The 12,646-nt window shown below is 51.5% G+C and overlaps 1 protein-coding gene across 2 annotated transcripts; it reads left to right on the forward strand.

Moving 5' to 3' along the window:
* The first annotated feature begins 8,273 nt into the window (after nt 1-8,273).
* Nucleotides 8,274-12,040, forward strand: Prph (peripherin). 2 transcript variants are annotated; one of them, XM_075963552.1, is made up of 9 exons: nt 8,274-8,893; nt 9,230-9,290; nt 9,470-9,565; nt 10,071-10,238; nt 10,331-10,456; nt 10,539-10,759; nt 10,854-10,903; nt 11,080-11,159; nt 11,729-12,040. In XM_075963552.1, the coding sequence occupies exons 1-9, from the start codon at nt 8,340-8,342 to the stop codon at nt 11,795-11,797; spliced, it is 1,425 nt and encodes a 474-aa protein (XP_075819667.1). In that variant the 5' UTR covers nt 8,274-8,339; the 3' UTR covers nt 11,798-12,040. The 2 variants fall into 2 exon arrangements, with proteins under 2 accessions (XP_075819667.1, XP_075819668.1); XM_075963553.1 differs by having other exon boundaries at nt 11,732-12,040.
* Nucleotides 12,041-12,646: the final 606 nt, after the last annotated feature.

The raw sequence follows: 12,646 nt of genomic DNA on the forward strand, positions 1-12,646 counted from the left end.
AAATAAATCTCCATGGGACACAAAAAGCTGAAACCACAGCCAGAGTTGTCTAGTAAGGCTGCAAAGGCCAGTTTCCCAACTCCTCCTTTTATAGCAAGCGTTAGGCAATAACAAAAGAATTTTTATTTTATTTTCTTCCATAGGATTGTCTGTGTGTTGATTGCCTTTGGGTGGACTACTCAGTCTAGGGGTTGTAACCCACCCTGCAGTCAGTTATTCCAGGGTCCCGGAGAGGCACTATCTGGAAGATATGAGCTAGGAGACAAGAAGGAGGCTAAGCTGGGGTTCCTGTCAAAGCCTCCGTTTATTACAGATGGGGTACAGCTTATATATGGTAAAGAGTTGGGGGATGGGCACAGGGGCCTGGGCTCTTGCCACGTGGTTCACGTTGGTCATATGGTCCTCGTTGGTCACGTAGGCAGGAGGTTATCTTTGGTCAGGTCACTGTAGGCCAGGAAGTCACGAGTTGACACACCTAGCTCCCTAGATAGTTTGGAATGTGGGGTGGGTTCTGCTAACAGATAACTCTCATTAACAGCCAATTTGGGTGTGGGGTAGGCTCTGTCAATAGAATGATTCCTAACACAATTAGGGGTGTGGGGTTCTCTGCAGACTCCCCAGGGTGACGGTTCCTGCAATGATTTTAGGAGGAAATTGGCTCCTGACATCTGTGGTTTACTTTATTTATATACTTATTTACTTTACATGTTCATTTATTTATTTATTTATGCACCATTCTACCTCCATGTATGCCTGTAGGCCAGAAGAGGGCACCAGATCTCATTACACATGGTTGTGAGCCACCATGTGGTTGCTGGGAATTGAACTCATGACCTCTGGAAGAGCAGCTAGTGTTCTTATCCTCTGAGCCATCTTTTCAGCCCCCTCCAAAATTTCTATAATCTCGCCGGGCGGTGGTGGCGCACGCCTTTAATCCCAGCACTCGGGAGGCAGAGGCAGGTGGATCTCTGTGAGTTCGAGACCAGCCTGGTCTACAAGAGCTAGTTCCAGGACAGGCTCCAAAACCACAGAGAAACCCTGTCTCGAAAAACAACAACAACAACAAAAAAATCAAAATTTCTATAATCTCAAGGTAAAACTCAGATACAAATTGCCCTTTCTTTTGCAACTTCCATTAACAGAGTTTTCCAGTTAAGCTAGTGTTTGTATTTAGTTGTTTTTATTTCGTGTTTGCATTTAGCCCATTGTTTTCCCCTGGCATTTCTTGATAGAGTTTACCAAGGCTCTGCACCTCCCCTGACACTGCCAGTTTCATATAGCAGGCAAGGGTATGGGAAAATATAAAACAAAAAAGTCAAAAGTCACGTCCATCCCATCATTTAAAGTTACCTCAGCTCACATCAGTTGCTGGTCATGAGTGGCCAGGGGGTTGTCTAAAAGCTGATCTTCAGTTTGCAGAGTGACCCTAAGTTTGCAGAGGGCAGCTTCAGCCTCCAAACAGAGCTCTGGGTTGTAAAGCAGAGTAACCCACTGTTAATAGTTAACCCTTAAGCTGCTGACAGCCTGCTCTCATTCTCCTAGGCTTACAACTTTATATTTCTTTATTTCTTCATTTTTATTTCTGGAATCTACGTTTCTATATTCTTATTTTTGGACTCTTCATTTGAGACCAGCCTGGTCTACAGAGTTAGTTCCAGGACAGGCTCCAAAACCACAGAGAAACCCTGTCTCGAAAAACCAAAAAAAAAAAAAAAAAAAGAAAAGAAAGAAAGAAAGAAAGAAAAGGGTTTCACTATGTAGCTCTGGCTGTCCCAGAATTCTGAAGCTTTCTATGTAGAGCAGACTTGCCTTGAACTCATTGCTATAGATATACCTCCCAAGTGCTGAGATTAAAGCTCTCGCTGCATCTACCCTGCCCTTGGCTGCTGGGGTAATAAGAATAAGTAGTGGCCAGAACCCAGGGAAGAATGGATCCAGGGCTAAAAGCTCCTAAATCTAATACTGTTATGACTCCGTTTTATACTTCCCTGGGCAATTCTCTTCTGTGAAAAAGGAGCTTTTGAAGTAACCTCAATCCCACAATCCCAAAGGATTAACAAACTCAGACTGTAGACATGCCATTCTGACTTCTGACCAGACGGTGGCAGCAACACCTTTATTTTTCAGAACAACCAAACAATTGGGCCCAGAGGAGAGGAAAGAGGGGAAGGAGAGAATCTCAAGTACCTTATAGGCATTCTGTTGACCTATAGGTCCGAAGCTAGACAACCCAAACACAAAGTAAAGTCTGACATATGCTCTCAGGATGGATCTCGGCATGAGGGAGTCAGACCTAAAATACATGGGTTTTGTAGCTGTGTGGCATGAGCAAGTCGCTTTATCTGTTTACCTTCATGTTATTTAATTTTTTGAAATTTTATTCATTTTTTACTTTATGTGCTAGTGTTTTGCCCATGTCTGTGGACCACATGCATGCAGTGCCCACAGACACCAGAAGAGGGCGTTGGATTCTCTTGAGTTAGATGTGAGCCACTGTACGGGTGCTGGGAAGAGAACAGGTCTTCCTGAAGAGCAGCCAGCGCTCTTAACTGCTGAGCCTTCTCATCAGCCTCACCCACATTTTATTCATTTAATCTTTTAAAGATTTATTTATTATGTATGCAGGGTTCTGCCTGCAGACCAGAGAGAGATTCAGACCTCATTACAGATGGCTGGGAGCCACCATGTGGGTGCTGGGAATTGAACTCAGGACGAGCAGCCAGTGCTCTTAACCACTGAGCCATCTCTCCAGCCCCCTACACACAATTTATTTTGTAACCTGAGAACAATAACTACAGCTATCCGGTAGGATATTGTGACGATAGGATGGGATGGAATGTGTCAAATGCTTGTCAAAGACTAGATGTTAGTGCTAATAAAGCATGCCGAGAGAAGCAGCTGGGGTGGGGGTGGGGGTGGGTGGGAGGATGACTTGGGATATTCCCTAGCTGGAGGGGTGGAGCCCTGGAGCAGAGATACAGAGGGAAGAGTTCAGTCTTGGGGGAACTGTGTAGATGGGAACCCTGTAGTCTGTTTTTTTTTTTTTTTTTTCCGAGACAGGGTTTCTCTGTAGCTTTGGAGCCTGTCCTGGAACTCCCTTTGTAGACCAGGCTGGCCTCGAACTCACAGAGATTCGCCTGCCTCTGCCTCCTGACTGCTGGGATTACAGGCGTGCGCCACCACCGTCCGGCTTGGAACCCTGTAGTCTGACTGGAGGAGACTCCCCTGGAAAGTGGGATCATGGATCCCATTTCTATTTGAGGTCTCTTTGGTCCCAGATGCTAGAGCCCAGAGCACCAGCAGGACCTTGTAAGTCCTGCCTGTGCCCGTCCACACACAGACTCCTACTACATCTGCAGACTCTTGGTCCCGCTGAGCTTCAGGTCCTACTTAAGCGATGAGGAAAGGACGCCTTTGGAGTCATGTGACCTGAATAGTAAGGGAAGCAGGCACTTGGGGACTTGAGGAGACGAAGCGTGAAGGCGGGGTACCCACATGTGTAGCCTGACCCTAATTAGCCTTTTTTTAAAAACTTGTTAAAGATTTAAATTTTTTTTTTTTTTAAAGAAAACGGGCTGGAGAGATGGCTCAGTGTAAGAGCACTGGCTGCTCTTCCAGAGGTCCTGAGTTCAATTCCCAGCAACCACATGGTGGCTCACAGCCATCTATAATGAGATCTGGTGCCCTCTTCTGGCCTGCAGGCACACACAGAAGGAATGTTGTATACATAATAAATAAATAAATCTAAAAAAAAAAAGAAAGAAAACAAACTATCCTTTTCCATTTTACAAACCAATCCCAGTTCCCACTCCTTCCCCTCTTCCCATTCCTTCCACCTTCCCTCCCACCCCACCGCCATCCACTCCTCAGAGAGGGTAAGGCCCATTGCTTTGGGGAAGGTCCAAGGCTGTCCCCTCTATATCCAGGCTGAGCAAGGTATCCCTCCAAAGAGAATGGGTTCCAAAATACCAGTACAAACAGCGGGGACAAATCCTGGTGCCACTGCCAGGGACCCTGCAGTCTGCCCCAGCCATGCAACTGTCACCTACAGAGGGTCTAGCTTTGTCGTGTGATGGTTCCTTCCCCGCCCAGCAGGAGTTGGTGAGCTCCCATTAGCTCAGGTAAGCTGTTTCAGTGGGTCTTGACCTTTTTGATCATGTTCTCACTCTTCCCATTCTTCAACCTAGAAACAACCTAGATGCCCCTCAACCAGAGAATGGACAAAGAAATTGTGGTACATTTACACTATGGAGTACTCAGTGGCTAAAAAAAAAAAAATGACATCTTAAAATTTGCATGCAAATGAATGGAACTAGGAAAAAAATCATCCTGAACTCATGATCTTCCTGCTTCCTCTTCCCAAATGCTAGGGTTAAAGATATGTGCCACCACTGCCTGGCCTCTATGGTTGCCTAGTGACTAGCTATGACCTCTGATCTCCAGGCAAGCTTTATTTGTCAGAACACGAGCAAAATATCACACAACCTGCTTTTCCAAGTTGACTTTGAATCTCTAAGATCAACTGTTTCGCCCTCTTCAACTGCTGCTGGGACCTTAGATGTGAGCCAAGGAACTTGACTAGCAGAGGCTCACTAAGGACCCTGGCCTGTCTTGGGGACATAGAATGAAGATGTCCCCCAGCCCTGGATCTGCACCGGAAAGGCCTCCAGCTAATACTTGGTTACTAGGAATTAGACATATGCCATTGCTCCTGTGTTTCTGTTCATCTGTCCTGTGGCTGAAGAATGTGAGCAACATTGTTGAACACCTGCTCTGGTGCCACCAGAGACTGTCACCAGCTCTGTCCTCCAGAGGAGAACATGGCAGCCGGTCGATGTCTGTGCTGGTGGCCTGAACTCTTCTGCAGGACCACTCCCTTAACCCCACCTTAGCCTCGGCAATTCCTTGGTGCGCCACCTACCGTCTGGTCTCGCCAGGGTCCAGCAGCAGACTCTCCCCTCATCTACTTTCCACCTTCACTTGCCTCACACTCCTCTCCTAACCCAGGACAGGGTCCACAGCACAGAGCTGGCTGATACTCTCGTGGGTACGTACGTGTCGATACTCACCTTTTGTGTGACTCCGTGTGTGCATCCAGCCATTTCTCTATAAACCGGCAGGTCAGCCACAGCAGCAGAGAAGGTAATAAAGACACGGGCCAAGCACTAAGTGCTTCGCATTTTATAGCTCACCGAATCCACTCAATGATATGAATTAGCTGCTATTATTAGCATTCCTATTTGTGGAATAAAGAAAATGGGGTGAACCCTTCAAGAAACCCCAAAGCAGACTGCACATTAGATTGAACAGTCATATACTGAGCCCCAACACACTAAGGAAGGACGTGTTCACCTTCCCCTCCATCCATCGGTTAAGGGGTACTTGGCTCCTTCTATTTGGGGTCCAGCACTGCTCTTAGCCACCAGTAAGGGCAATCCAAAGGCAGCCCAGATCCTTCTGACCCTGGAGGCTGACAACACGAGAGTAGCAACAAAAACAGTAAAACCAACTTACTTTCTCAGCTTTTACAGTGTACGTGTTAAGTGTGTACGTATATTTATTTATTCATTTAGTCTAGTGGTTGTGTATCAGATATTTATGTTCCAATTTATAACAGTAACAAAATTACAATTAGCCTGGCGGTGGTGGTGCACACCTTTAATCCCAGCACTCTGGAGGCAAAGGCAGGTGGATCTCTGTGAGTTTGAGGCCAGCCTGATCTACGAGAGCTAGTTTCAGGGTAGGCTCCAAAGCTACATAGAAACCCTGTCTCGAAAAACAGAAACAAACAAAAAACCAAACCAAAACAAAACCCCAAAAATTACAGTTATGAAATGGCCACAAAATCATTTTATGGTTGGGGTCACCACAACACGAGGAGTCCTATCAAAGGGTCGCAGCGTTAGGACGGTTGAGAACCACTGATTTAGTCCTCCAGCGCTTTGAGGCTGTATTTCCCGTTTTACCGAGAGCAAAGGAAGGTCAGCGAGGGGGCTGACTTTCTACGGTAGGGGTGGGAAGGATGGCAGCTAGAGTAATCGTACCTGTGGCTTTTTATCCTCAGTGTTTCTCTTCCAAGAGCACCCAGGCCTGGCTGCTTGCCACTAGGCACGAATCCTTCTCTGCCTTTTCTTTACTGTGTCCCCCACACGGGCTGGCCCTTCCACACCCGACCATAGCACAGCCCTTCTGGGAGGTTTTCTGGTCCCTCTCCTCTGAGTAGTGAGCTGGAGATGTACGCAAGGGAGGGGCAGAGCTGAACAAAACTCCATCTGCAGCTCCCTGGGCCCAGGACTTCCTCTGCTTTGCTCAGCCTCTACTTCAGGAACTCTAGTCTCAAAGGCACAGGCCTACCGCGGGCTCCCAATGCAGACAGGGCAGTTCTGGTCCTCCAGTGGCCTGGCTTGCCCTCTCCGTGTCTCCAGGACTCATCATTTGCTATTGGAGTCTGGGTCGGATGGAGCTCTGCACCAATGGCAGCAATTGCTCAGAGCCCAGGACTGCAATAGAAAATGCCAAGGCACCAGGTTCCCACAACCTCATCTCTGCCAACCCTTTTTCCCTAGCCCAGACGGGACCTTACCTCTCTCCACCCCAGGAACTGGGGTGGGCAGGCCCTGGTTTATTCACCCTGCTCGTCTTTCCCAACATCCTTTTTCTCTTTCCCTTAGCAACCAAACTAGATCCATCAGGGAGCAGGGCCTGGCAGCTGAGCGGAGAGAGACTAATAGCCCGGAAGGAAGGAGGGGCCTGGAGAGAAGAGGATGGCTGGGTGTTGGCTCTGGCTCATCTCAGAGGACACACAGAGGGTGGGGGAGTTCTCTGCCCTGCAGTATGAAGGAGCTGGCCAGCAAGGAGCCGCCCTCCTTATCCCAGCCAGGCATCTAGCCTTGAGTCCCAAACCTGCTTCTTCCACCTCACACCTGTTTCGTTCTCAGGGCATCAGAGGTAGACCTGTCCTGCTTGAGAGTCCAGAGTCCCTGAGTCCCCAGCAGACACAGGGCTCCAAATAAACCCGAGAGACTTCAGCATCCTTTCTCCTGCAGAGCACCCAGACTGCCGCTGTCCACTCCTGGACAGCCTGTGTCTGCACTCTGAAAGCTGGGTTACACACAAAGGTCAGTTAGATTCCTGCTACCTGGTGTGTGTGTGTGTGTGTTAAGGGGTGTAGTTGGGTGTTTGTGTAAAGTCTGTATACACCAGGTATCTGGAGCAGGCTACACAATACATGTTGGAAGGATCTACAAGATGGCTCAGTGGGGAAAAGGCATCTGTCTGTGAACCTGCCCTAGGAGTTGGGTGGGTAGCTTTCCCATCATTTCTCCCTTCTGGGCAAATGCACCTCCTCAGCCCTGGAGACTGGTTCCTGCCAGTCTGTCTGTCTTTCAGCCCTGGCAGCTGCTACCCTCCAGCCCCCTCCCCTTCCTACTTCAGGAAATTCTTCTAGTTCCCGTAAGGCTGGTGACTGAGCAGCAGTCAGTGTGGAGGGGGAGAGAATCCAGTAAAGGCCAGACAGTACACTACAGGCCATGGCATACACCTTGGAGTCTGACACCTTCAACCCCCTGTGAAGTGCCCACCTTGCTGAAGGTGTTAAATCCAAATTTGGGGGCTGTGTCTTTAAGGTGGAAACATCAGCAGGCAACTTCTGCCCGACAAGAGCAGGGGGAGGGGAGCTGGTCAGTCAGTCCATTAGCCGCAGAGCTGGCGCCAACCACTAGCCCTTTACCGTGCCCTGGGGAGCAGGAGATAAGCCCTGCCCCAACCCCCTCGGCCCCAGCCCTTCTGTCCCCTATTTCTCTTGGTTGTAGTGGGGGCAGCTGACAACAGGTGAAAAAAGAACCCTAGCTTCAGGAGGCAGGGGGATGCGCAAACTCCCCGGTTTAGGCCAAGTTAGCTCTCCCTCCACCTATCTCCCTTCTCATAGTCTAAAGCTTGCCCTTTAACCTCAGTTTCCTATTCCCTAATTCTTACCTCCTCTTCTGAGGGGGCATCCTGGGGCAAGTCATGTCCTCCCACCCTAGGCTCCGGCGTTGGAGTCATGCTCAGAAGCTCTGACCCCTAGCCTATCTCCATCCCGCTGTCGCATCCCTGATCTCTGTCAGCAACAAGGGGGAAGCAGGTAGGCAGGGTGCCAGGAACCGGGAGAGGGAAGGGGTGGTGTCCTCGCTCTGCAGGGTGGGGCATCCCCCTCCCCACACAGCCCGTCTGTAGTCAGGCCAGTGGGAGGAGCTGTCGTGCCCCCCCACCCCCGACACCCGTGAGACCGCAGGACTATAAAGCTGCCCCGCATCGGTCTGCAGCTCCTTCCCGCCCGGCCTAGCTTTGCCAAGCGCTGAATGCCATCTTCCGCCACCATGAGCCATCACTCGTCGGGCCTCCGGTCCGGCATCAGCTCCACCTCGTACCGCCGGACCTTCGGACCACCGCCCTCGCTGTCCCCCGGGGCCTATTCCTACTCTTCCAGCTCTCGCTTCTCCAGCAGCCGCCTGCTGGGCTCGGCGTCCCCGAGCTCGTCTGCGCGACTGGGTAGCTTCCGTGCCCCTCGAGCAGGGGCCCTGCGCTTGCCCTCGGAGCGCCTCGACTTCTCCATGGCCGAAGCCCTCAACCAGGAGTTCCTGGCTACAAGGAGCAACGAGAAGCAAGAGCTACAGGAGCTCAACGACCGCTTCGCCAACTTCATCGAGAAGGTGCGCTTCCTGGAGCAGCAGAACGCAGCCCTGCGCGGAGAGCTGAGCCAGGCCCGGGGCCAGGAGCCGGCGCGCGCCGACCAGCTGTGCCAGCAGGAGCTGCGGGAGCTGCGGCGCGAACTGGAGCTGCTGGGCCGGGAGCGCGACCGGGTGCAGGTGGAGCGCGACGCGCTGGCGGAGGACCTGGCGGCGCTCAAGCAGAGGTCAGAGGGCCTTCCAGTTGCTCCCTCCGCTTCTCCCTTTCTTCCCCTCGGATCCAACAGCCCTAGGGCGTGGCTCCTCTGGTCAACCCCAGCCGGTGCCTGTAACATCCTGGTCTGCCCCCTCTCAGCACTATGCCTCGAGCACCTAGTGGAACTGGCCGATTATTAAGGGGACCCCCCCCCCCCGCTCTGTTTCCAGCCCGTTAGACGGGCAGGCTGAATTCCTCGCTTTGGACCCAGGACAGATGCAAGAGCAGGTGGGGGCGGGGTGCTAGATGTGGCGGGAGGGCTGGGAAGTGACTGGGCAGCTCAGTGTCTCCCCACTCTGCCTGTTAGGTTAGAAGAAGAATCCCGCAAGCGGGAGGATGCGGAGCACAACCTGGTGCTCTTCCGTAAGGTGAGTGGGGGCCACGTCGAGTCCCACAAGCCCGTCTGAACCCCTAGCAGCGTCTTCAGGGTGGCATCGGTGGGTTAGGGGAGGCAACTTCATAGCTCAGAGGCTGAAAGGGAAGGCCTGGCCCTTCCTCTGCCTGAAGAGCTCTCCTTTCTCTTGCACACCCATTCCCATTCACAAAGGATGTGGACGACGCCACCCTGTCCCGCCTAGAACTAGAGCGCAAGATTGAGTCTCTGATGGATGAAATTGAGTTCCTCAAGAAGCTACACGAAGAGGTGAGTGGTCGGGGTGTCTGGGAAGGCTTGGGAGAAGGCCTCGCTGAAGCTGCGGAGACGACAGGGATGCTGCGTGATGACAACCCCACCCTTTACCCGGGCTACAGGTGGCTTGACTCCCACCCATGCGCCACCTGTTGGCGGTCGAGGTATCTACACCCTGAACCTGACAACCGGCCTAAGAGCATCCTGGGCTCAGATCTCAGAATCCGGTGCGCGTGCACTCCCTAGCGCCCCTTCTGTTCATGCAAGTGCCTAGTGCCTCCCTCCCTCCCTCCCTCCCTCCCTCCCTCCCTCCCTCCCTCCCTCCCTCCCTCCCTCCCTCCCTCCCTCCCTCCCTCCCTCCCTCCCTCCCTCCCTCCCTCCCTCCCTCTCTTTAGAGACAGGGTTTCAAAGCCCAGACAGGTCTTGAACTAGTGAGTTTTCCGTCTCAACCTCTCAAAAGCTGAGATTACAAGCTAGGCATTCTTTTCTATTCACAACCTCCGCCTTTCCTGGCCTGTAGGAACTTCGGGATCTGCAGGTGAGCATGGAGAGCCAGCAGGTTCAGCAGGTGGAGGTGGAGGCGACAGTGAAGCCAGAGCTGACTGCGGCGCTGAGGGACATCCGTATGCAGTATGAGAACATCGCAGCGAAGAATCTGCAGGAGGCAGAGGAGTGGTATAAGTCCAAAGTGCGAGAGTGGGGGAGGACTCTGGGGGCTCCTGGGGTGGGAGACTCTGGGAATGGCTCGCATCCCAGCTGGACCCGTCTGCCAATCAGCAGTATGCTGACCTGTCCGACGCCGCCAACCGCAACCACGAGGCCCTACGCCAGGCCAAGCAGGAGATGAACGAGTCCCGACGTCAAATCCAGAGTCTGACATGTGAGGTGGACGGGTTGCGTGGCACGGTGAGTACTCCGCTGCTGCCTGGGCCGGTGGGCGAAGGCTGAAGGGCTTCCCGACTGTCCCTTTCTTCCTCTCCTACCCCAGAACGAGGCGCTGCTCAGACAGCTGCGGGAGCTGGAGGAGCAGTTCGCCCTGGAGGCTGGAGGCTACCAAGCCGGCGCTGCGCGTCTGGAGGAAGAACTCCGACAACTGAAGGAAGAGATGGCGCGGCACCTGCGAGAATACCAGGAGCTCCTCAATGTCAAGATGGCCCTGGATATCGAGATCGCCACCTACAGGAAGCTGCTGGAAGGGGAGGAGAGCCGGTGAATGGAGAGACTACTGGGATAGGGCAGGGATGGTAGGGTAGGGCATTGGGCCCAGCGAAGGGAATAATCAGGCTGTGTGCCTTGCCCACAGGATCTCAGTGCCAGTTCATTCCTTTGCTTCCCTAAGTTTAAAGACCACTGGTGAGTCCTCCACGTCTGGCTTCCATCCTCTCTACCTTCTGCCCTGATTACTCTGGCCACGCTCATCCTAGACTGACTCCTATTCCTCATGCAGTGAGATTTCTGGCCATCAGGGGTGGGAGTGGGAGCCTGAAAGGGGAGAATCCTAACCATGTCCTGTCTCCTTCTTTCTCCAGTGCCTGAGGTGGAGGCTCCCCAGGACAGCCACAGCCGGAAGATGGTTCTGATTAGGACTATTGAGACCCGGGATGGGGAGGTGAGTTAAAACCCTTGATCCGGAACCCCACGTTTTTAATGTTTCTGAGCCCTGATCTGGATGGGCTACAGATCTTAGGATGCTGAGAGTACATGGTTCTTGTGAGGGACAGGAGATAGAAGGTGTGCGTGTCTGGGTGTGTGTGTACAGGCACACCTGTGTCATATGCTCATGTGGAGATCAGAGGGTGTTTTCAGGAGTTAGTTCTCTCCCTTTACTGTGAGATTTAGGGATCAAACTCAGGTGGTAAGGTTTTCATGCCAAGTTCCTCTACCTGCTGAGTCAGGGAGGGACGCCAGATAGAAGACGAGTAGATACCCAGGTGGTGGTGGTGGCACATACATTTGGTCCCAACCCTCGGGAGGCAGAGGGGAGGGAAGCAGATCTCTGAGTTCAAGGGCAGCTTGCTCTACAGAGTGAGTTTTAGGACAGCCAGGGACACACAGAAACCCTGTCTGGAAAAGTCAAGAAGAGGAAGAGGAGGAGGAGGAGGAGATAAGCTGTAACCTCAGCAAGCTGATCCCAAGGAAGGTGCTGCTGAATTTTCCCCTTGCATGCTTTGCCCCCAGCAGGTGGTGACAGAGTCCCAGAAGGAACAGCACAGTGAACTGGATAAGTCTTCTGTTCACAGCTACTGAGCCCTCATCCAGAGCGCTGACCCTGACCTAAGTCTACTCTTAAGCTCAAGCCTCAGAACTGGTCCTTATCCAGCTCCTCTCTGCATGTGGCATGTTTCCCTCCTAGCCAAACTGCAGCCTGACACAGTGTCAGGGTTCTCCCTGCCCTGACACACATGATGTGACCCATAGCTTTCTTGTCCTTGTAAGAGGCAGAAGAAGAATCCCACGACAATAGATCTGTTTGAGAATGATCCCATGGCCAGTGAGTCTTGAAACCAAATAAAATTGCTACCGAGAGAGAAACTTCTTATTGTGTTTGTCTGGGGTCCTTTCTTCTCTGACTCATTTTCTTGGCACTCATGACTCCAGAGGACCCTGTTGGGTTTTCTCAAACCTCTCTGCTTCTTTTCAACTTAAAACAAACAAAATCTTTGTATGTATCCCAGGCTAGCCTTAAAACTAAAACTAACTCTTTCTTTCTTTCTTTCTTTCTTTCTTTCTTTCTTTCTTTCTTTTCTTTCTTTTCTTTTTTTTTTTTTTTGGTTTTTCGAGACAGGGTTTCTCTGTAGCTTTGGAGCCTGTCCTGGAACTAGCTCTTGTAGACCAGGCTGGTTTCAAACTCACAGAAATCAGCGTGTTTCTGCCTCCCGAGTGCTGGGATTAAAGGATATGTGCCACCACCGCTCAGCTAAAATACATTTTTTGAAAAATGCAAAAATTTTTTTTTAATAATAAACTAAGCTGGGTATAATGGAGGCTGAGGTAGGCCAATCTCTGTGGGCTCAAGGTTAGCCTGATCTACATTATGAGTTCCAGGCCAGCCATGGCTACACTGTGAGAACCTGTCTCAAAAATAATTTTAAAAAA

The sequence above is a fragment of the Microtus pennsylvanicus genome, chromosome 2 (assembly GCF_037038515.1).
Source record: "Microtus pennsylvanicus isolate mMicPen1 chromosome 2, mMicPen1.hap1, whole genome shotgun sequence".
NCBI lineage: Eukaryota > Metazoa > Chordata > Mammalia > Rodentia > Cricetidae > Microtus > Microtus pennsylvanicus.